We start from the raw sequence: 22,084 nt of genomic DNA on the forward strand, positions 1-22,084 counted from the left end.
CAAAGCTACATTAGACATGTTGGACTCACATAGAGATATATGAAAGGTTCAAACTTCAGTCCTGAAAGGTCATGTGATGAACTGCAGACAGTTCTCATGTTGTTGTGATCTGTGAAGCTCAATACTAAAAAAGATCAAAGTTATGGGAGAATAAAAGAAGGAGAGGATCTAATACTGCTCGCTGTTGAGTTGTTGACCACTTGTAGCAACATGACTGATGTCCACTAATCAACAGGTGGTGGTAAAGCACTAAAAATCTACCAGCAGACGGGAAGAAGTAGGCTGCTCGCAATTAAACATAAATAAAACAATGACAGTTTTGTTAAGCCAAGTGGCGTTTTGGTGAGTAGCACTGAATGTGCCCACTGTTTTGATTTGAGTAAACACCAATGGATACCTCAAGTTTCTAATGATCAGAGAACATTGAATACCATTGAGCATGAATGATTTACTTTTTGGGAGTGGGTGACAAAGGGATGGTTTTCTGCTTTACTTTGGGCGATGGCCACGTCTTTACCAAATCTAGGGATCCATTGATACCAGCATCAGGTATCAGGTCAGAATCTGTGCTCCTGTACTCATACTTGTACTTGTAAAACTACGACAATACAAACAAACCCAAAACCACAACAGCAACATAACATTTACCTGTAGTTGGCTGAGCCTTATAAGCCGTCCAGCTGCAATGTTAACCCGATGCACATATCAAATCCATCAAAACAGGTGGTCTCATGTTCCCCCATCTTAGAGAGTTATCAGTTACAGAGTTGTATTTATTGTTGTGGACACGTGCAGCCACTTCCGTCTCCACCGCATCGGTTAATAATGCTGTTAGGTGGGTAGCTGTGTTTCTGACTGGGTTTGGGGTTCCCTTCCCCCCAGTGTATGGCAAGCTCAGCGAAACATTACCAAGAGTCTAGTCGAGAGAGAGAAAGCGTGTCTTACTATAAGTCTGAAGTTGTTAACATGGCATAGCAGTGTGGAGATCCCTAAGGAGATAGTCACACTTAAGGTGGGCTGACCTTTAAAGTGGACCAGCTATTCACCTTTATGTGACAAGCCTCGGAGTTTTTTCATATTTCTTTTCACAGTGAAACCGATAGCATGGTAAAGCTATTTGTGATTAACACCCCGTCTGTAAACAACGATGCTCTGTTTGTAAAAAAACTAAGTTCAATGTTTTAATTGCATTTAATTTGTTTGTTGTCAGAAAGTGACAATTCACAAAAATAAAAAAAGATTTCAAAGTAATTATTTGAACTAGAATGTTTTTATACATATGTAATTATTTAGTACTTGTAAATGAACTTGATCTTGGTCTGACCACCAATGCCTAACCAAACCATCTTGATGGTTGGTTCTTCCACAACATTTTTTTTTTAAATACTCAAGTGTCATATATTTAGCATTACTTTGTTATAATATTATATATATATATATATATATATATATATGTGTGTGTGTGTACAGAGAGAGAGAAAGAGAGAGAGAGAGAGAGAACCTCTTACTTTACGTATTAATTAGATGCCCTTAAAACTTATATTTTTAGTTGACAGTAGTGATGATGACAATATAAGCAGGCAACTAGAATGTAAGGTGACCTTCACAATACCAAAACTGCCTCGTCCTCCGTCTGCCACCCACAGCCCCTCGTCGTTCTTAGCTACATTACATAACAGTACAGAATTATTAAATATGAGGTTGAATAGATTTTGCCAGCCTATTGTCATCCCCTTCACCTCGGCTTTACGGCAGACCCCCCAGCTTCAGACATTCATTCACTTCACAATTTACATAGCCAGAAGACAGATTATATTGTACACTATTAATCATTTTAAGACACACAGATGTATCATAATTATAGCTGTGACAAGAGACCACATATTTTATCAGAAGGAGCTCATCGTTTTGCAATTAAATTGGCTGACCAGAGAGAGAGACAAAACTGCTGCTAATCACTCTCAGTTTTTATGTTTAGTAGACTGCTGCCTCTTCGACTACACATGAAGCATCTTTTGCCAAGACGACCCCATCAGCAAAGCAGCGTTCACATGGCAAGAGATGATTCAGAACAGCTTGAAACAGTTGTTTAGAGTTGTTTTTCTGAATGGCACGTGATGCAATTCGAAAAGTGTTGAATGTTCCTTCTGTGCCGTATGTGCAGGTGTTGTGTTAGCCAACAGTGTCCAGGGCAGTGGTGGCTGGCCCATAGAGGGCCACGGGGCCTGGCCCCACCCACCTTGAGCCAGAAAAAAAAATTATCATTATTTTATTTATAAATTATACAAATTGTCAATATTTTTATTTTGAAGATATGGAATATAGCCATTAATATTTTTAAAATAGGATATCTGTGCCAAATATATGCTTTTCCTGCACGTCCTCTGCATCTCTCTGTCAGTATTGTTGTAACGGCTGAGTTGTGGCAGAATCGTTTGTGCCCACAGGAGACGAGTCTAAGAAGCAGTAGAGCCAATCACTGATTAAAGACATAAATGAGTCATAAACAATTTAGCCAATCAGCATCTTAAAATAGGTTCAGCTTGGGACTAAAGTCATCTGGGCCAAAAGATTTTCGAAAAATCTTGTTCGCGATATCTCGCGAAACTTTGCGAGTTGGCATTTTAACAACATGACCATGGCGAGCGCAAGCAAAAGCACTGAACTTACAAAAAGACCCGACCCTAACTCTGTAAAATCCCTCCCCGGAGACCCGTTTGAGAGAATAACTTTGGCAGAAAAATATACACATAAACAGCTGGGCCAGACCAACCGGACCTCATAATAAGAGAACAGAAAGGGAAGCAACACACGAAGCTTCTGCAGAGACCAGTAGCTGGATGATGTTGTGCTAGTGTTTTGTTTTCCGTGCTTGCTTTTTAAATCAACGGGGACAGATCCAGAATAGACAGTTATGGGAGGAAGGGACATGAAGCACTTAAGAAAATACAAGGACACACATGATAACTCCTTCAGCAGCCATATTGGGCAAAGTGAACGTGAACGTCACTACAGCTGGAGGACGGACACAGGAGGTGAAGAAACACAATGAGGATAAAAAAGGGCTCACTGTAACCCTAACAAGGTTCATAGGTCCATCTTAATATATAAATATGTTATATTAGATTTGATATATATATATATTTGATTCATATTATACGATATGTCTATTTTATTATAATATATTTATGATATTTATATTGTATATTTACATTAGATGGTATTTATATATCATATACTGAATATTATTATATAATATATATTAATATACTGAATTGTATGAATAAGATGTCCTTATTATGTTAGGGTTGGAATAAATGTTAAATATTTAACTACAAAGTAGAAATAGGTGTTTGATATTTTTGTTTTGCATTGAATCACACTGGGATGTTTGCTGAAATTGATTGGATGGCCCTACCAAATAAAAATTCCATCAGACGCCACTGGTCCAGGGTGTCTTCCACCTGGCACATTTTCCTTAACCCTTGTGTTGCCTTAGGGTCATTTTGACCCGAATCAATACTCCCCTTTAGGATTAATTTGACCCCATTCAATGTTTAATGTCGGTGTTCTTTCGGTAGTCAACAAACAAACATAAAGTGCCTCACACTTAAACTTGGAAAACAATATTAATTCTAAGAATTTTCTGGAGGTTTTAATTGCTGGCGTCAAATTGAACCCAAAGGGTAAAATATGTTAGTAAATATAAAGGTAACAGGAGGGTGAAACATTGAATCGGGTCAAAATGACCCAAAGGCGGGGGGAGGGTGTAATATTGATTCGGGTCAAAATGACCCTAAGGCAACACAAGGGTTAAATAGGTTCCTTTCCTAATCCAGCAGGATCTGATTAAATATGTGGTCACTGTGGGCCTGTTCTGGAAGATACAATGAAAAAAAACACAGTAGATGAGATTGACTGCACAATTATGCAAACATATTCATCGAATTATTAGGTGCTGATGGTGGCAGAGGACATAAATGTTGCAGTTAATCTCAAGGCTCAGAAAATCAATTTACAATCTCTCAACCACTACAGTGTGTTCATTAGTCTACTCTAAACTAATACATGCATTATTGTTATTATCATTTACTGGAAAGTAACATGTGGCATTCTCATAAGTTGGACTGAAAAGCTTTATGAACTTCATACGACTCAGTGGTAGTGAGTCTGGAGAGTTTCTACCACATGCAGTATGTTGTATTTATCGTGGGGAAAGGCATCTTGGATATGGTCTTCGTGAAGAACTGCAATTTTGCTTTCATGCTGAAGCAGTGACTTCACTTCATGTCTTAGTTACTAATTTCAAAGACAACCGAAAATAATGATGATGAATTCTTTAGCCAAGGACCTTGATGCTCTTTTTTGTTTATTGCGATAACTCTTTAAAAGATAAAAGAATGTGTTGGGCTTTTGCTGTAAACTTTTCAGTAGATGGACTTCAAACCCCAGAACAATGTAAAGCACTGGTCAATTCAATTCAATTCAGTTTATTTGTATAGCCCATTTTCACAAATTACAAATTTGTCTCGGAGTGCTTTACAATCTGTACACATAGACATCCCTGTCCCAGAACATTACATCGGATCAGGAAAAACTCCCAAATAACCCTTTCACGGGAAACAAAGGGAAAAAACCTTCAGGAGTGCAACAGAGGAGGATCCCTCTCCAAGATGGACAGGTACAATATATGTAATGTGTACAGAAGGACAGATTTAGAGTTAAAATACATTCAATGAACATGGTCACACATTGCTGGCTTCTTCTATCGGTTAAAATTATGACTTTTCCTCATCCAGACAAACAGTAGGTGTCACTAACCCGAGGCTCATGGCCTGGTTTTACAAAGGGTCTCAAGCCGCTTTACATCAAACACTACCTGCATTCAATGCGAGTGTGTTTGAGACCAAAGTTGAGGAGCTTTGATATCCACATGAAGCAGTTTTTACAGAGTGCTTCACATGAATTGCAGATTTTTGTTTAAGCTGGTGTTACATCAAGCTGTGGCACCTGCACTATTTAACATTTGTGTATGGCTTTTTATTACCATTTAATTTGAAAAAGGGACAGAAACAATCAACAGGTGTACAATTAAAGCGTAATTCCTCCCATGCATGGGAGGCATGGTGTCTACGACTAATGATGCGTCAATTTACATTTTAAATGCAGACTGGCTATGTACCATCTTTTGTGACATTCACAAGACAGTAGTCAAATAATCAGAATTTCACGGATCATTGTTTCTACACAAGTAGAAGACGTTCTTTGCTCAACCTCTTTAGAGACAAAATACTGTAAATGGTTGCAGGAGAGACACGATTGTCAGATGACCCAGATAACTGTATCACACTTTTTTAAATGTCTGAACTCAAGGTCGCTGGTCAAAAAAGGTCGCTGGACTCAGGATCATCCTTTTTAGGTGTTGACCAACGTAAAGAGTTCAGGGAAGGCATATTTGTAACATACTGTAACCTTGCCACATGGTACAGAATTAGCTGGCTATGTTACTGGAGTGGAGTTTTTGCAAACCCTTTATCCTCTCATCTCTCGTGTGATTCGCTCTTGGCTTCAGAGAAATGCCTCAAACAATAGCTGAGATTCTTCTCTATAGATGGAATATTGATCCGTCAGGGACGAGCACATACTCAACGTGTACTTGAGATGAAAATATGTGGTACACCGTTTATATCAAGCCCATATACATGGGCAAGTAATGAGTAAACTACAGCATCATATTACACTTACATTTCTTGGACGGTATGTCCAAGTAATGTAAGTGTGCAAGTGGACAAAATCCAAGGGTTTCTACACTGGTTAGAGCAGAGGTCCCAGCCTCCAGGTTAAGGAAGTCAAATATTTAGGGTTGCCAGATGCAAGGTAAGAAATCTGAAAGGCAATTATGATTCACAAATTGATAGACATGTTTTTCCAGTGTGAAATTATTGGATATGGTTGTTTCAAGCTTTTTAAAAATGGCTCAAACTGGTCACAAGTTGTACACAAATGCAACGAGTGTCGAGTGGTTTCCAAGTAGACAGTGATTTGTTACAAGCTGAAAAGGTCAGGCATGACTCGTTAAGAGCTGCAATGATGGCCACTAAGTGAGCAGGCACAAAAGAGAGTGCAACTTGTATCCCTAAACAAGCACTGAAATTGCAGTACTCCACCAGACCTCCTCAACTACCACCTCAGCTGTGACACTTTATTCCCTCTGATACAAGCGTGTTTGTTTGAGCCACAATCACGCAACAAAAAAGCATTGCATTTGTATTTCTACTGACACGGAAAACACACACACAGACGCACACACACACACACACACACACACACACACACACACACACACACACACACACACACACACACACACACACACACACACACCAGGGCTCCAGACTAACTTTTTTTACTAGGAGCACAGTGGCCCCTAACTTAAAATGTTAGGGGCGCAAGCAGAAAATTTAGGGACGCACACATGGTTTTTCCTGGGTCAAAATGGGTCTTCTGTGCTCCCCAAAAAAAATGTTTGCAGCTGCTGCACCGTCTATTCGTGTAGATCGAGCTGTTGAGTGAGTCCATTCACGCTCTGTCCATTCACGCACCTCACAGTTGTGTATTGATCAGACATGAAGACACGCTTATCAACTCCAGTGTTTCCCCTACCATTATAACAGGGTGAAATCTCCACCCGCCACTCTGTAATTTTCGTCTACCCACCTTCGATGTGGCCAATCAAAACATTTGTTGGTTTCTAGAGATGCACCGATCAGGTTTTGGTGCCGATCACCGATCACTGAAATCAGTATCTGCCGATCACGATAATACGATCACTGAAATCAGTATCTGCCGATCACCGATAATACCGATCACTGAAATCAGTATCTGCCGATCCGATAATACCGATCACGATCACGGTGTTGATTGAAGCATTCTATTTATTGTGTAGCATTATTGCCTAGGACTATGAGGAATACATATATATAAAGCAACTCAAACATTAAAGAAATTACGATTTCTTTAAACATTTAGGACTTTACTTTGAAAATGTCCTAATTGATACATTAAAATAGTTTGATTGCTATTGTAGGGGATTTCAGATATGTATGGAACACATCTGCATTATTCATTTCCTGGAACTCTTGGGGAAATCTATATACAGGACTTTTCTTAACATACAAGACTGACTAATTTTTATAAACTCTTCCTTGGTCCAGTAAAAATGTTTTAATGTTAGAATAATTTAAGCTAAATCTCAGAAACGATCTCTAAAGATACAAAATCAGTTCATTGTTTACTTTTATATGTTCGTGTATGATTTGTCGACATCTTATTTTGAAAAACGGATGTTGTTTCACGTGGTTCTTTCCGCTAACTTTGCAAAACCGGATGTTGTCACTTAAATCCTTCCGCTAACTTTATCAAAATCCTCGCGCGCTCCCGATCGAATGCGTTTACCGTGAGCATCAGTCTCTAGGGGCTCAGACATGTGAGAGTCGGCTGAGTTGACCCAGAGATTCAACTCGGGGACGACGGGACGCTCGGTGCGTGAGGATCCCCTCGTGGACCTCTCACTCTGCGGCCCTCGCCCTCGTTGCGTCTCCGTTGCGGTTTGCCTCTTTTCACACATTAGCCCCCTCACACAGGCCGGCCTTCTTCTTCGGTTTTCGTCTCCTTTCTTCTTCTTCTGGAGTTAATGTCGGTTAGCAAACCAGTCATTCAGGCATTACCGCTAACTATAGTGGGCTGAAGTGTAGAACAAGTTTGTAAGCAACAAAAATATTTAATAACAAAAAAAAGAAATCTGCTAATTTACTGGTCGCGCATGCGCGAGTTGATGACAAATTTACTCGCACTGTGTCTAATTTTAGGCGCAAAATGCGACCATTTGGTCGCAGTCTGGAGCCCTGCACACAGACACACCCGTTATTAAAGCCAATTACTGTACACTAGTGCTAATACTCCTGATAAGCTATGCTAAGCCTATGAATGTTACCCTGGGTCTTACATTTCATTGCTGCCATTGATGGCTTTCATCAACTTGATGGGGACCGCTTCCTTTAATTAATTTGGTTTGGTGGAAGCAGATATGTAAATATATACAGGACTGTCTCAGAAAATTAGAATATTGTGATGAAGTTCTTTATTTTCTGTAATGCAATTAAAAAAACAAAAATGTCATGCATTCTGGATTCATTACAAATCAACTGAAATATTGCAAGCCTTTTATTCTTTTAATATTGCTGATTATGGCTTACAGCTTAAGAAAACTCAAATATCCTATCTCTAAATATTAGAATATCATGAAAAAGTATACTAGTAGGGTATTAAACAAATCACTTGAATTGTCTAATTAACTCAAACACCTGCAAGGGTTTCCTGAGCCTTGACAAACACTCAGCTGTTATAAATCTTTTTAACTTGGTCTGAGGAAATATTCAAATTTTATGAGATAGGATTTTAGAGTTTTCTTAAGCTGTAAGCCATAATCAGCAATATTAAAAGAATAAAAGGCTTGCAATATTTCAGTTGATTTGTAATGAATCCAGAATGCATGATTTTTTTGTTTTTTTTATTATTTACAGAAAATAAAGAACTTTATCACAATATTCTAATTTTCTGAGACAGTCCTGTATATGTGTTTTTTTATTTATTACTTTAGTATTTTAGGATAAGTCTACAGCCGAGATAAATGTACTTTCCGGTTGAAATAACTGCCTTCAACGACAAGTCTCATTTCCTGAGGATACATTTAGCACCCATGGGCTCAGAGTGGTTTCTAAACACTTGAACAAATATGGAATTGCCAGTCAAATAATATGTCTCAGGACTTGACATGATCAAACTCCCAAAAACGAAATTATTTTAAAGCCACATTCAGGATCACAGACGCGTTTTGATTGGTGAAGCAATGTTATTTTGTGCTCCCTGATACATTATCTAATTTAATTGCATTTATTCTAATCTCAACATGATTATAACCCTGAAAAACAGCATGGTGGATTTGTTTTTCATCTCTAATCAGTTTTGTGATTCATTAGTTACTATATTTTATGCAGAACAAAAGAGCAATTCAGGCCACAGAACTAATTAGAGGTATAGGAGGCTGGAGCAAAGTTGTGAATTTTCTATAGTTTTTTCACATGCATACAATGTCATGTAAAGCCCCATAGTATAGCATAGGAACACTCATCACAGTGCAATTTAGTACATCATTTTCATTGTGATTTTTTTCCAGAAACAATCAAACGGGAAAGTGAAACATGGGAATTTACACTAACAACAGCAGACTGAAAATCAATTCCATAATTCCTACATTGGGTTGAAGTAATAGTGACATTTTGAGAAATATACTTGTTTGATCGTCATTTTTGTTGTTTTGTCTAAATCAATGTATGCCGGTTACTTCAAATATATATCCTAAAGGAAAAACACTTTTTTATACATTGATTTAGGCAAACAACAAAAAACTATTAGTTAACAAAAAGTATGCAATAGAAACAGAAGTCAAATTGCATTAAATGACTACTCAAAGTGAGATAACATAAGTGCTGCTGTTGAGTCAAATAATATATTTAGTAATTGTTTGTAAATTAATTTGACAATATTGAGCTAATATGCAGTCTCCAATTAATGAACCATTTTTGTCAACAAACAAGATCTACAGTAAGTGTCCCTGATAAGATTCACGTACGCGGAAATAATTATTCCCTGTAAACCTAATTTCAGTGCAGCACATCATATGTCCTTGTGAACAGAATGTTCCATGGCAGAGCTTTCCCAGAAATGAAGTGGCACTCTTGAAAAGGCAGAGGACTCTAATGCGATGGGATACATGGATGAAAACAGTCCCGGAGGGGTTTACAGGCTGCCGCTCCCAAAGACAGCTGAGCAAATATGGCTAAAATAGAAATCAGTGCAAAGGCATCAGGTCGACTAATATGGCCCAAAAACCCACGTACCTACCTCTGAGTTCACACCATTAAGACCACCTTCTTGAGCTACTGTTCGCTACAGCTGAGCTGCCAATGCAGTGACAGGCAGGACGTGTACGATTGCTGGCTGCTGCTGTTTTAGCACTGACAGACTGAAAAGGGGCCTCCTTCTACTTTTAATTCGAAGGTGTTGAAATATTCACATTATTTGCAATTGTGAAAATATACAATTTCAAGTTGATATTCAGCAATAATTGGTGTGCATGTGGTGTCTGACGATGAAGAGAAATTACAGCGCCACAGTTCAGACATTTCCACTGTATGAGAGCCTGAACTCAGTACTTGTCTCCTAATATTTAAATTTCTTACAACAAAGTTACTTGAGGGAACTCTTGGAACAGATGATAGGTAAGGATGTGAGGCTTTAGCACACAGTGGCTGCTGTAGCTGTGTTACTCTTCATGGTTGCCAGTTTGAACCTCAGGCCATCAGAAAAAGAAAATGGACATTGAAACATCCTCACACACTGTAACGGTGTTTAAAAAAATATTTTCTGAAAGTGCATCTTTTATTGTATTTTTTAGAATGAGTCTGTCTTCATGACTAATAACTACTCAAACTACTTCAGATATGTTTTACTTTGTTATAAAAGAGAATAAATTACAGTAATATCTTATTTTTGTAAGTAATTAAAAGAAAGATATTCAAGAAAGGAAACCAAAAGAAACAGTAAAATAACTAGATGTGACATACAGAGCAACTGGACATCTGCCAACACTATCTCTTAAATCTGATCACACTGTTATTTAGTTATGAAAACCTTGTAACTATGAATGCTTATTAGAACACAAGCATATTAAATCATTCTCAGTTTGTTCTCTCTAAAAAAGGGAAAGAAAGATTATAAAACCCATTGTAAAACAACTAATTACTCTCTAATATATTATTACCTTATTGTCAATGTAATTAGGGTATTTTGGATCCAGCCATTATCAGAAATGAGGAATTTAAGGAGAGCGGTTTCAGGACAGGAACAAAATAACATGAGATAGATTTAAAGAAAATGTTGATTGAATGCCTGGTGTAGTGTAAGAGCCTTTCTTAGTTTAAATATTGTTGTCGTGCATTTTCGATCACATGAAGATTTAACACATTTAAAAATGTCACTTCATGGCTGACTTAAACTTGAAGTCGCCTTTATTCATATAATCAAAACTGATTTCCATATTTAACGATTAATCTCTTTTAAAAATAAAACAAGCAAACAATAACATTTCATATCAATGTGTCTTTTCCACTTAATAAAACTGCCAAGAAATCCAACAGCATGTAATGTAATATAAATTAATGATTGACCCTGAAAACTGTCGAAATATCACAGTCGGTCAAAGGTCAGGAGACATGACTGAAGCAGAGGTGCACATTTTTTTTAAGCCTGCTGATTGACAACATACAACTAAACCCTCCAGCCTGGATGGGAACAATGGGTATGGAATCTCTATGGATACTTCATGAAACATGAAACGCAGGCTACTGCTCATGAAACATTAACATGGATCAAAGAGCATGTAAAAAGCATGCCATTTTCAACTTTGGGTATACAAGAACCCAACTCCAGAGGCAACACGAGAGGATGTATGTGTTACTCATGAATATGTATGCACACATTGGACACTGTATCCACTTGGCTGAAAACTCTAGTTGACAGGTGGGAGAAACGGCTGAGGAAGTGTCAGCATTGGTGTTAAATGTCGCCTGTAGTTTTCATTACTGTCAGCTTTGGGCCCCTCCCACTTGGAGTACTCACACAAGTTATTATGTGGCAGTTGGATATTTAATTAACGAGAATCCAATTTGGCAAGAAAAACACATGGATTTTGCTGCGGTTTCGAGTGTGCTTGGTTAACCACTGAGGGGTGGATAATGCATTCCCATTTGTCATTATAACTGCATATATTAACTTTTTATTATTATTGTATAACTTGGGCTACTTTTATAGAGCACATACACATATTTAACACCCTGGCTGGAGTTACAGTACATGTAGGCCATGTGTGGGGAAGATCATGGCATTTTAAACTAATTCAACTCAGTACATGTGTATTTTGTACAGTAATACTACAGACGGTTAGTATTCATATCCGTAGTATTTAATAATACTAATATCTAAAAAATAAACCACATTTCTAGAATCCATATGACTTTGTGCCATGCTTGAGTTGCATTCCTGTTCACTTTCATCTCACTAATTGCACAATTGTCATGTTATTCACATTCACAAGCTTGTGATAACACATTCTTATACCCTCTCAGATGCACTATGCGGTTTACTTTACTCTTCCTTTTCTCCTTTCTCCTTTCCTCCTTCAAGCTGTGTTGCCTAGAGATGACTCTCGGCAACACAGCACCACATGATAGGCTTTGTTTTGACTTCCACTCTTAGCAGGAGAGGATTGATTCTTGCTTTGGACTCTTTATATGACTCCTCCAGTCTGGCAACACTGGAGTGAGATTGAATCGTAAAACTGAGTGAAGTGAGCAGCAGTGAGTGTCCTATTTTAGAAGAACCAAATGGTGGTTCTTTATGGTCTTGTCAGCCACAAGGACAGGGAGCAAGCTTTCATGTGAGCGGCCATGACCATAGAGTCACCACACAAACATATCAACCCGCCCTTTAATCCTTAGTCATCATCATGTCATGATACCATTGTATTAATACTCTATATATTTAATCAGAGAGGCGGAAACCTAGAACATTGATTTGATTGTTTATTAAACCTGCTTAACAGGAGTAAACCCAAAATGGAAGATTGTTATAGTTTCAATTAGCCTAAAGAGAATATTTGTTTATTCTGTGGGAGGGAACCTGAGCACCAGGACACAGCGAAAATATTTAAACTCCAGACAGAGAGAAGGGAGGTGTCTCTGTGAGGCTGCAGTGTTAACTCACAATCCCTGCAGCCACGGTGTCGCCCTACATCTTTGGTGAAAGTGGGAGGGGAGGATAGCTGACTGATGGGAAGGAGGGAGATGGAGGACGGAGTGGGTGGGGGAGGAAGAGGTGGCTACTGATGTTGAACATCACCTGCAGCTCCCTCCAGCTTCCTGTCGTTGTCCTCTTCGTCCCTTTTCGTCGTCGTCACGCGGTGTTTTGGTCGATTGAAAAAAAACTGTCTCCGTCTTTTCCCGTTTGATTTCTTTTCACATTTTCCTCCTCTTTCTTTTTGTCTTACTTCCCCTGCATTTTCCTCATCATCTTCTCCACCTCTGCCCACTAAGATGGCCCAGCTCATTTTTTTCATTTCAGGACAGACGTCTTCGAGGACCTTGTTGTTGGCCGTCAGCTAGAGTCTTCCAGCTCAGACCTTCACTGGCAAGTTCTTCTGGCACCTCTTTGACTTCAGAGTGCAGCAGCTGGACCTCTGTCTGCTGGCTCTGATGCATCTCAGCCGGCCTCTTTATATTTTCCCAAGCCTTTTTAAAAGTAGCTTTTAACTGGTTGTTTTTGTCCAGTTCACTTTGAAATGTTCGGCCAGAGCTTCGTTGTTAAAGTCCAATGCTTGTTTACTGGACTCCAAGATCTGGTCGTTCTCGTTGAGATCTGTGGTGTTCTTTAAACAGATTTTCTTGATCTATTCCTCAAACTTAGCAACCATCTCATTCTAATTCTGGTGGCTGAGGCGCTCAGCATCCTCCATCTTTTCCTCCTGTAGTTGGAGTTCTTCTTTCAGCTGGGCGAGTTCCACGTCTTTGTGCTCCTGAAGACTCAGCACATTCTACAACACCTTCTCCGTGAGGTCTCCACTCCTCTCCAGGCGGCTTATTTTAGTTACCTCTTGGTGAACTCTGCGACAGAAATTCCGCTATTGGATATCCAATTGAATCTTAGATTTCTCTATGTTGCTTCTTTTTTTTTAAACTGTAGATTTCGTTGTAATCAGCTCAGTTTTTAGTTCCTGTTCGTCGGAAGAAGGTGCTGGACAGTCCAGGGGATCAGCGGCCTTGAATCCCTCTTTCTTCCGTATGTCCACAGAACCAAAGGTGGCCTGTGGCTGCTTGGCGTGGTGGACACGTTCTTTAGGTGGAGGTCCTGGACGATTCAGGAGAAGAGCAGCCTTGTATGGCCTAATGTGGACAGAACTCAACATTTTTTGTGGCGGTTTAAAGAACAGTGTAAAAGAAACGTTGATGAAGGTAAAAGACTTGTTGTCTGATAAACACTGCTTGTTTCGGCAACAATGGAGACATCAGTATAAAGACTAAACCAAATGGTTAACAGCCAGCCGTGGAACCAAAAGTTTGACTCTAGATGAACCAGAGCAGTAAAAAGTAAATACGGCTTCAAAGCAGTGGTGGCTGGCCAATAGAGGGCCACGGGGCCTGGCCCCACCCACCTTGAGCAACACACAAAAAAAAGTATACAAAAATGATTAGTTAATGTTAAGTATTCACCAAATCATAAAATGTTTATTACCTTCGCATTGAAAATGCCGGAAGGTTATGTTTTGATCGCCGTGTATTTATTACCTTCGCATTGAAAATGCCGGAAGGTTATGTTTTGAAAGAATAGAAATCTAGTTTTTATGTATTTTATCATATGGTGTTTTATATTTGACTATTTTCTTCCAAGGCTTTTTGTGAGCAGATAATTGGGTCAAGTGAAGAGGTGTATATTCAGAGTAGTAGGACTGCAACCAGAATATTGCTGTACCAGAGATGCTTAGTTTGGACAGGTTAGATAGGAGGTTTTGGAAATATGGGAACTATTAACTGGACATCCCTTCTTCATATTTTTAACCTCACGGCTTCCATCAGTGAAAGCAGTGCCGTTTCAGAGGAAAGAAGGTTCTTGAAACCAGATTGATTTAAATCACGTAGAGTGTAGATCTCAGATTACATCTGTCGTGAGTAAGAAACTAAACAAAGGAAACTCCCCTATCTGATTTGATATCTAGGAGCCGGATGGACAGATATGACCTGAGAGGACAAGATAAACTAATACATGAATGAATTCATCCTGACATTAGACCCATCCCATGCTGCTGTAATCAAAAGAAATTATTTTTAATGAGTAAACATTAACTAATCCCTCTACTTGACCTTGTGTTTAAAAAACAATAAGTGCTCGACTCCAACTCCCGTTAGCTGAGCCTGACTCCTACATTTCTCTCATCAGTGCTGAGAGCTGCAGTAATACCTGCAGGGTTTCTGTCAATGCTGAACTTGGAGTTGTAATTCCTCCATCAGCAGCAGAGCCATCAGCTGGACAGAAATAAAAGAAGCTGACATTAAAGTCTTGTAAGAGTGCTGTGTCGTCTCTGCTGCTGAAGTGCGGCTGCACATCTCCCACTTTCATTAATCTATGAGGTAGAAGAGTGAGGGGAGAACAGAGCGACACTGAAAGATCATTGAACTACAACAGAGGACGCAAACTTCAGCAAACATTCCATACTTTTACACACGTTTATTTATATTTTATCTGACAGTTTTGCAAGCAGACAATGTTATTTTAATTATTTAAATGTTGCAATTTATTTTAGAGTTGTTTGCAACTTTATCTTTATACAAAATCTTTCACAAAGCTTAACCAAACGCTTTGAGTGCCTGAACATAACCATAAAACATTAATCATGCTGTAGTTACTAAAGTCAGATATTGCAATGCTATGTGTGCATTTTAATACAAATGAAAAAGAAAACAGGCGTGTCAACACTTTGCAAATACATTTAGAATAGACATTTTATGATTTGGTGAATATTTAACATTAACTAATAATTAGGGCTGTCAATCGATTTAAAAAAATTAACTAATTAATCGCACATTTTGAAAATCATTAATCGCGATTAAAAGTTTGTTTTCCTTCTTTTTAAAGACAAAACTTCAGACAGAGCTGTGTTTTCAAAGAGGCTCCTAACTATAAAGTGCCAGCGAGGTATTTAATATTGTGGATGATAAATTGTTTCTTCAGCGAAACATCCAGATTAGTAAAAAAAAAGAAGTATATTGAGACACATTGGTCCTGTCATCTTTAAGACTAAACAGCAGCAGAACCAGTGGCCTTGGTAACTGACTGACATTCAAATATGTCACGTTAACCCTCTGGAGTCTGGGCTCATTTTCTCCATTTTACAGAAAAAAATGTAAATTCACCTTTTAAAGGCGTTTGCATGTGACACATCCCCATGTGTTATACATCAAACATTCCAGAACAATCTCAGCTCTCTATAATGAGGCTCAGTTGTCCTCGCGCCGTGTTCTCTGGTTCTCTGACTGACAGGCTGAGCCTCACCTGTGTGGTGGGTCGGACCTTTGTGATTTACTGAGTGTTCATTGGTTGTTTTTTTTCGCAAAATGTTGACAGACAAACGGATTGACAAATCATGGTGAAGGTTTCGTGTGACGAGTTATTTCCGCACCGCGTCACCCGACACGTCGCCCCTCTGTTCCTCTGTGGATCCGAGGAGCAGACGGGAGGAAGGAGGAGCAGGAGGAAACCCGACTGATTCATCCACGAGTTTAAATTGATTTCTGCTCCTTATTTTCGCAGAGAAATAATTGTTTTAAAAGCGGAAACAGTGTTAAACCGTACTGCCGCGGTTTGACACTCAGAGGAGTGAAAAAACTTCAACGCACACCGGAAGTAAACAAAGTTGCGTTAAAATATTTTAGTGCGTTAACGCGGCCAAATTAATCGCATAGATTAACGCGTTAACGCTGACAGCCCTACTAATAATACATATTTGCAGTTGCAAATCAGCAGTATATGAACAGAATTTCTAGCAGACATGGTGGCTTTAAGTAAAAATCATTCTGAAGTAGAGGCAGCGACATCTTTGGCCCAGGTTCAGTTGAAGGGATAGTTATTATTTGAAGTGAGATTTTAAAGTACTACTTAGCCCCACGTTTGGAGAAGCAGACAGGAGTTACACCGCAAAATACAACCCCACTTCAAATAATCCAAACTATCTCTTTAAGATGCTGTATCACATGAAAAACCTAGTGGTAGAATTTGGTGTTTGTCCTATTATAAAACCAGTTTGATATTTTTAACACCGACTCAACCCTATTGAAAATTGCCCAAAACAAACCAACACAAAATACAAAAGATTGAATTAATTCCAGATTCTTTTTTCTTCCAGGTATCACACATACAGATCTGAGAGTGACTTTGAGAGATAATAGGGTTTGTAATAGTAGTTGTTGCGGACATGATGGCGAGAGAGTATAATTGAAAGTTTAAGGTGATGATAGCTGGGTTGTAACACTCACACAGAACTCTGCTTCTGCTTCTACCTTAGCTCCCTCCCCTTTGATTACTCCTTATATCCAGACAGAACAAAAGCCCTCTCCAGAGCCCAGTGGCCAATTCCCTCTTTCACCATGACCTGCCCATTAAGACAAAACTGTGGAGAAAGAGGACACTCAGCCCCTCTTGCAGAGCCAGCCAAGTCATTACTTACAATATGGCTGTGTCGCTACTTGCAGCTTGGCCTGCAGCTGCTAATGATGAGGGATGGCAATAAAAGGAGGAGGATCCCCTCTGTGCATTGAGCAGGAGAGTACAGTAACTTGATTACTAGTGTCTGCCTGGAAAATGGCATTACATTTTCGCTGCAGACCTGTCTCTCACTTCGAGCCTCCAAGTGGCCGAGATCCGGGCGACTGCACTGTCTTTCTCTCTGTAGATGTGTTTATATCGGTGTGCTTCGTAAGGCTCTGTCGTACAAATGGCTAATAGGCATCTGTCTGCCCCTGAGTGCTTTGATTGCAAAACGTGGCTTTCTGTCGTCTTCATGCATTACTATTTCAGCCCATCAAGATGTATTTTGATTTAATCAGCCACCTACATTGAGATGCTGGTCCAGCTGCCTTTCTATTACATGACTGAGAGGTGGACAGGAAGAAAGAAATTGACCATATTGTGCAAATCAAAAGCGATAGCCAAGGTGACGTACTAATGCTTTTATCATTTTAAGACCTGCAATTCAATCCAGGCCCATTCATTTACCTGAATCAGGTTTCTGTTAGACTGAAATAGACCCAGAGCTATATATATATATATATATAGAGAGAGAGAGAGAGTGTTATGATTTAGAGTGTTTCCTGTTTTGTTTTGAAGTCCCTGTCTTGTTTCCTGTTTCCCTGTGCTTCGTTCCCTGTGCTTGTCTATTTCGTTCCTGATTGTCCCCAGCCACGCCCTGATTGTTTCCACCTGTGTCTCCACCTGTGTCTCGTTTCCCCAGTGTATTTAGCCTGTGTCCTTCTGCTTGTTCGGTGTCTGGTCGTTTTTGTTCCTGTCTGGTTCTTGTCCCTGTTCCTGTTGTTTCTCTCCTGTTGCCAGACTGTGGTTCTGCTCAGTGAACAATTAAAGAAACCTTGTTATTTTGAAACTATGCCTGCTGCGTTTGGGTCCAAACCTCGCCCTACACGACAGAACGACCAGACCAAGAAGATGGACCCAGCGCAGGAGAGTTTTTACAACATCAATCGGACCATTTCGTGGAAGCACCCGGCAGTTCCGGTTCCACCGACGCCAGCACCCAGGACCTGGGAGGAGATACAGCAGAGTTTATCTGACATGATCAATCGGACCATTTCGTGGAAGCATCCGGCTCCAGTCCCCGGTGTTCCGTCACCAGTTCCAGTCTCCGATGTTCCAGTCTCCAGTGTTCCGCTTCCAGTCTCCAGTGTTCCGTCTCCAGTCCCCGGTGTTCCGTCACCAGTTCCAGTCCCCGGTGTTTCGTCACCGGCTCCAGTCCCCGGTGTTTCGTCACCAGTTCCAGTCCTGGGTGTTCCGTCACCAGTTCCAGCCCCCGGTGTTCCGTTGCCGGTTCCAGTCTCCGATGTTCCAGTCCCCAGTGTTCCAGCTCCAGTCCCCGGTGTTCCGTCACCGGTTCCAGTCTCCGATGTTCCAGTCCCCGGTGTTCCGGCGCCAGTCCCCGGCGTTCCGTCGTCAGTTCTAGTCCCCGATGTCCCAGCCCCGGTTCCCCGTGAACCGTCCCGTCCAGCCCCGGTTCCCCGTGACTCGTCCCGTCCAGCCCCGGTTCCCCTAGCTTCCCGTTCCTGTCCTCCGGCCCGTCTTCCGGAGCGCGTCCCTCGTCCGGGTGGTCGTCCCCCGGCCCGCCCCCCAGACTCTGTCCGCCATGCACTTGGCCCCTCCTCCGGCTCCCCTCCACCCGCCCTGGTGGGACGTCTGGAATCCGTCCCTTGAGGGGGGGGTACTGTTATGATTTAGAGTGTTTCCTGTTTTGTTTTGAAGTCCCTGTCTTGTTTCCTGTTTCCCTGTGCTTCGTTCCCTGTGCTTGTCTATTTCGTTCCTGATTGTCCCCAGCCACGCCCTGATTGTTTCCACCTGTGTCTCCACCTGTGTCTCGTTTCCCCAGTGTATTTAGCCTGTGTCCTTCTGCTTGTTCGGTGTCTGGTCGTTTTTGTTCCTGTCTGGTTCTTGTCCCTGTTCCTGTTTCTCTCCTGTTGCCAGACTGTGGTTCTGCTCAGTGAACAATTAAAAGAAACCTTTTTATTTGGAAAGACTCCTTGTGCTGCTTTTGGGTTCCTGCCTTGCTCACCCCGTAACAGAGAGTCATAGTCTGATGGACATTTAGTCCAAGAGTCAGAGTACAGTTATGCCAACAGCTCTGAGGGTCCACTCGGCAGTGATGCTTTGAGCTAAATGCTAACATCAGCATTACTAACATGCTCAGAATGATCAAACCATTGTAGTTTAGCGAGCTGAGTTATCATCCTAACATTACGTTTCATTTAGCTGACGCTTTTATCCAAAGCGACTTACAATCATGTTACATTCATACACAGTAGAAACAGCTACAGGGAGCAAGTCAGGGTTAACTGTCTTGCTCAAAGACACATCGACTAGGGCGGGGATTGAACCTCCAATCCTCTGATTGAAAGACGGACCTGCTAACTACTGACTTACATATGCCAATTAGCACCACACACAAGGTGCAACTGAGGCTGACAGAATGTTATTTTTGCAGGTATTTGTTCATAAACCAAAGTGTTGGAAAACCTGAAGTTTTAAAATAATAGATATGATTATGCAAACCAAATGTTATGAAAAATCCACCCAGTACCTTTAACTAACACACCAACACACACACAAACGCACACAAACGCACCAACACGCACACCAACACACACCAACACACACGCACACACCAACACACACGCACACACACACCAACACCAGGTTGCCCAGACTCAGGCCCTTGAGGCCCTTGTTACCTTGAGTGACTTTGCCCAATTAAAACCTTTGAAAACAGCAGCTGCGGGAATAGAAACATGTCGGGAGGAGAAGGAGGGGTCATTTATGTGCAAACATCAGGATTACATCAAACTCCCAGCCTGCTGATCGGGACCAATTTGTGAGCCCGTCCTCCTTTTATATGTTTTCTGACATGCAAGTCAGCTCTGATCAAAATCCAATCAATATCCTCATTGTGAATACCGAGCAAGTTATTTCTGGCTTGATAGTATAGTGTGGCTCATTGATTAATTTACAGACCTATAACACCAACAGCCAACTATCAATGTGCTCCATTAGAGCTGCAAAAAGTTGTCAAGTAATATGTAATGTGTTTACGACCCACAGAGATGGTCCAATTTGATTCAGATCAAGTACAAATGATTAAAAGTAAGGACTCAGGCTTTCACCGTTTATGCATTAACAAGCAACCCCAGGTCAAGTGCAGGTCCCCTGTGGAACTTGCACACCGCATCCTGATTAGTACGGTGTCACAACCCCACCTGCCTGCTGTCACCCAGCTGCCTCTCACTCACGGGTCCTTCACTGAAATGGATCATGGTCTTACTGCATAAACAAGATAGGATGCCAGTAACGACTTATTGTTTGAGGAAGCTCACCCATGTTGGGAGAGGAAATTACAGCTCTTCAGATGCATCCATTTACATATCACAAAGAGATCTGACTACTTGAGGATATGACAGTAAAGCGATCATTCATCGGCCGATTAATTCCATTATGCTGTGCTTTCATTGATATGGTAAGATTCTTTTTTATAAGATTTATTTCCTAATTTCAGTAACTACAAAATGTGACAGCTTCAAGATTGTGGCAAAAACTATGGCATTCCTTTGCTTTGTAAGTAATTATACTCTGAAGCGAAGGGACAGTTTGTTCCGGCATTTCGTTTTAAGAACACCATCTGGGTCAGCGCCCATTGGGCTGATTCTTATCTCTAAAACTGAGCCAGGGACCTTTTTGGACTTCTTGTGCACAGAAAGATCCAAGTGATTAACCAAACATTTAGGCAGAACCAAACGTCAGGCTGCCAGCATCAGCTAATCCGCTTTCTTGAAATCCTTGCATCTTCTCTGCAACACAAATTGTCTTCAAACACAAACACAGCGTCAAACAGCACAATACACATACTTGATATGTATAGATAAAAAAATGTCACCAACAACATTAGTTTTGTGGACTGGTAGTGAGCCGGGACTTTTACTCAAACACTAACATATTCACTTCCTCTCATGAACTCAGCTGAATATGCTGGATATGAGCTTTTATGAGAGACGTTAACAGTAAAATATCTCATTAATTCAGAGAGGAACAACACTGCCATCCATCATTTTGGAAACGTTTAGGAGTTACAATTATTAAGTTTATAATTGTTAAGTTTGAAGGAGAAGCCAATGCTCCAAACGTTATGCAAACCTATGATGTAAAGGCACATCCAGAGGGACCACTAAGCAGCCCTTGTGCACTTAGTTAGTCATTTTTGGTTGCTGATGTTTTAAAAGCATTTACTGGACATGTGCAGCCAGTCCAAAGCAAGTTGTGCTCGTCTGTTACAACTTGTTTGTCTGGAATGAACTGAATGAATGTGGGGACTTTCCTACAATGACACTGTACCTACGTACATGGCATGCAGTCATTTCATTTTGAGAAAGGGCGCAGTCAACCGTCTAATGGCTCTAAAGTGATCATCACATTGTAATAGTACACATTTATCAAACTGAAGTATGACCCATAGAGAGGAGCGTGCCTTAAATTGTAACTGCCAGCTGTTATATATGGTTATCTATTGTGAGGAAGTTTACAATGGGCAGGGGTGTGTGTGTATGTGATAAAGAGAAACTGTGACAAAGACAGAAAGAGAGAGGAGGCGGCC

The 22,084-nt window shown here is 40.5% G+C and overlaps 1 protein-coding gene across 2 annotated transcripts in view; it reads right to left on the reverse strand.

Annotated features, from left to right (window-relative positions):
* Positions 1-22,084, reverse strand: part of pex5la (peroxisomal biogenesis factor 5-like a) — a 90,778-nt gene that overhangs the window by 49,194 nt on the left and 19,500 nt on the right. Inside the window, exons 1-2 of one of the 2 annotated variants that reach the window (XM_056414631.1) lie at positions 1,844-1,856; positions 1,297-1,313 (exon numbers count right to left, since the gene is read on the reverse strand). The exons of the other annotated variant lie outside the window; for it this stretch is intronic. Coding sequence (XP_056270606.1) covers positions 1,297-1,313; positions 1,844-1,856 — 30 coding nt within the window. Of the gene's footprint in view, positions 1-1,296; positions 1,314-1,843; positions 1,857-22,084 lie in introns of those variants that run through there. 2 annotated transcript variants of the gene reach the window in all.

This window comes from Pseudoliparis swirei, chromosome 5, assembly GCF_029220125.1.
Source record: "Pseudoliparis swirei isolate HS2019 ecotype Mariana Trench chromosome 5, NWPU_hadal_v1, whole genome shotgun sequence".
Lineage (NCBI taxonomy): Eukaryota > Metazoa > Chordata > Actinopteri > Perciformes > Liparidae > Pseudoliparis > Pseudoliparis swirei.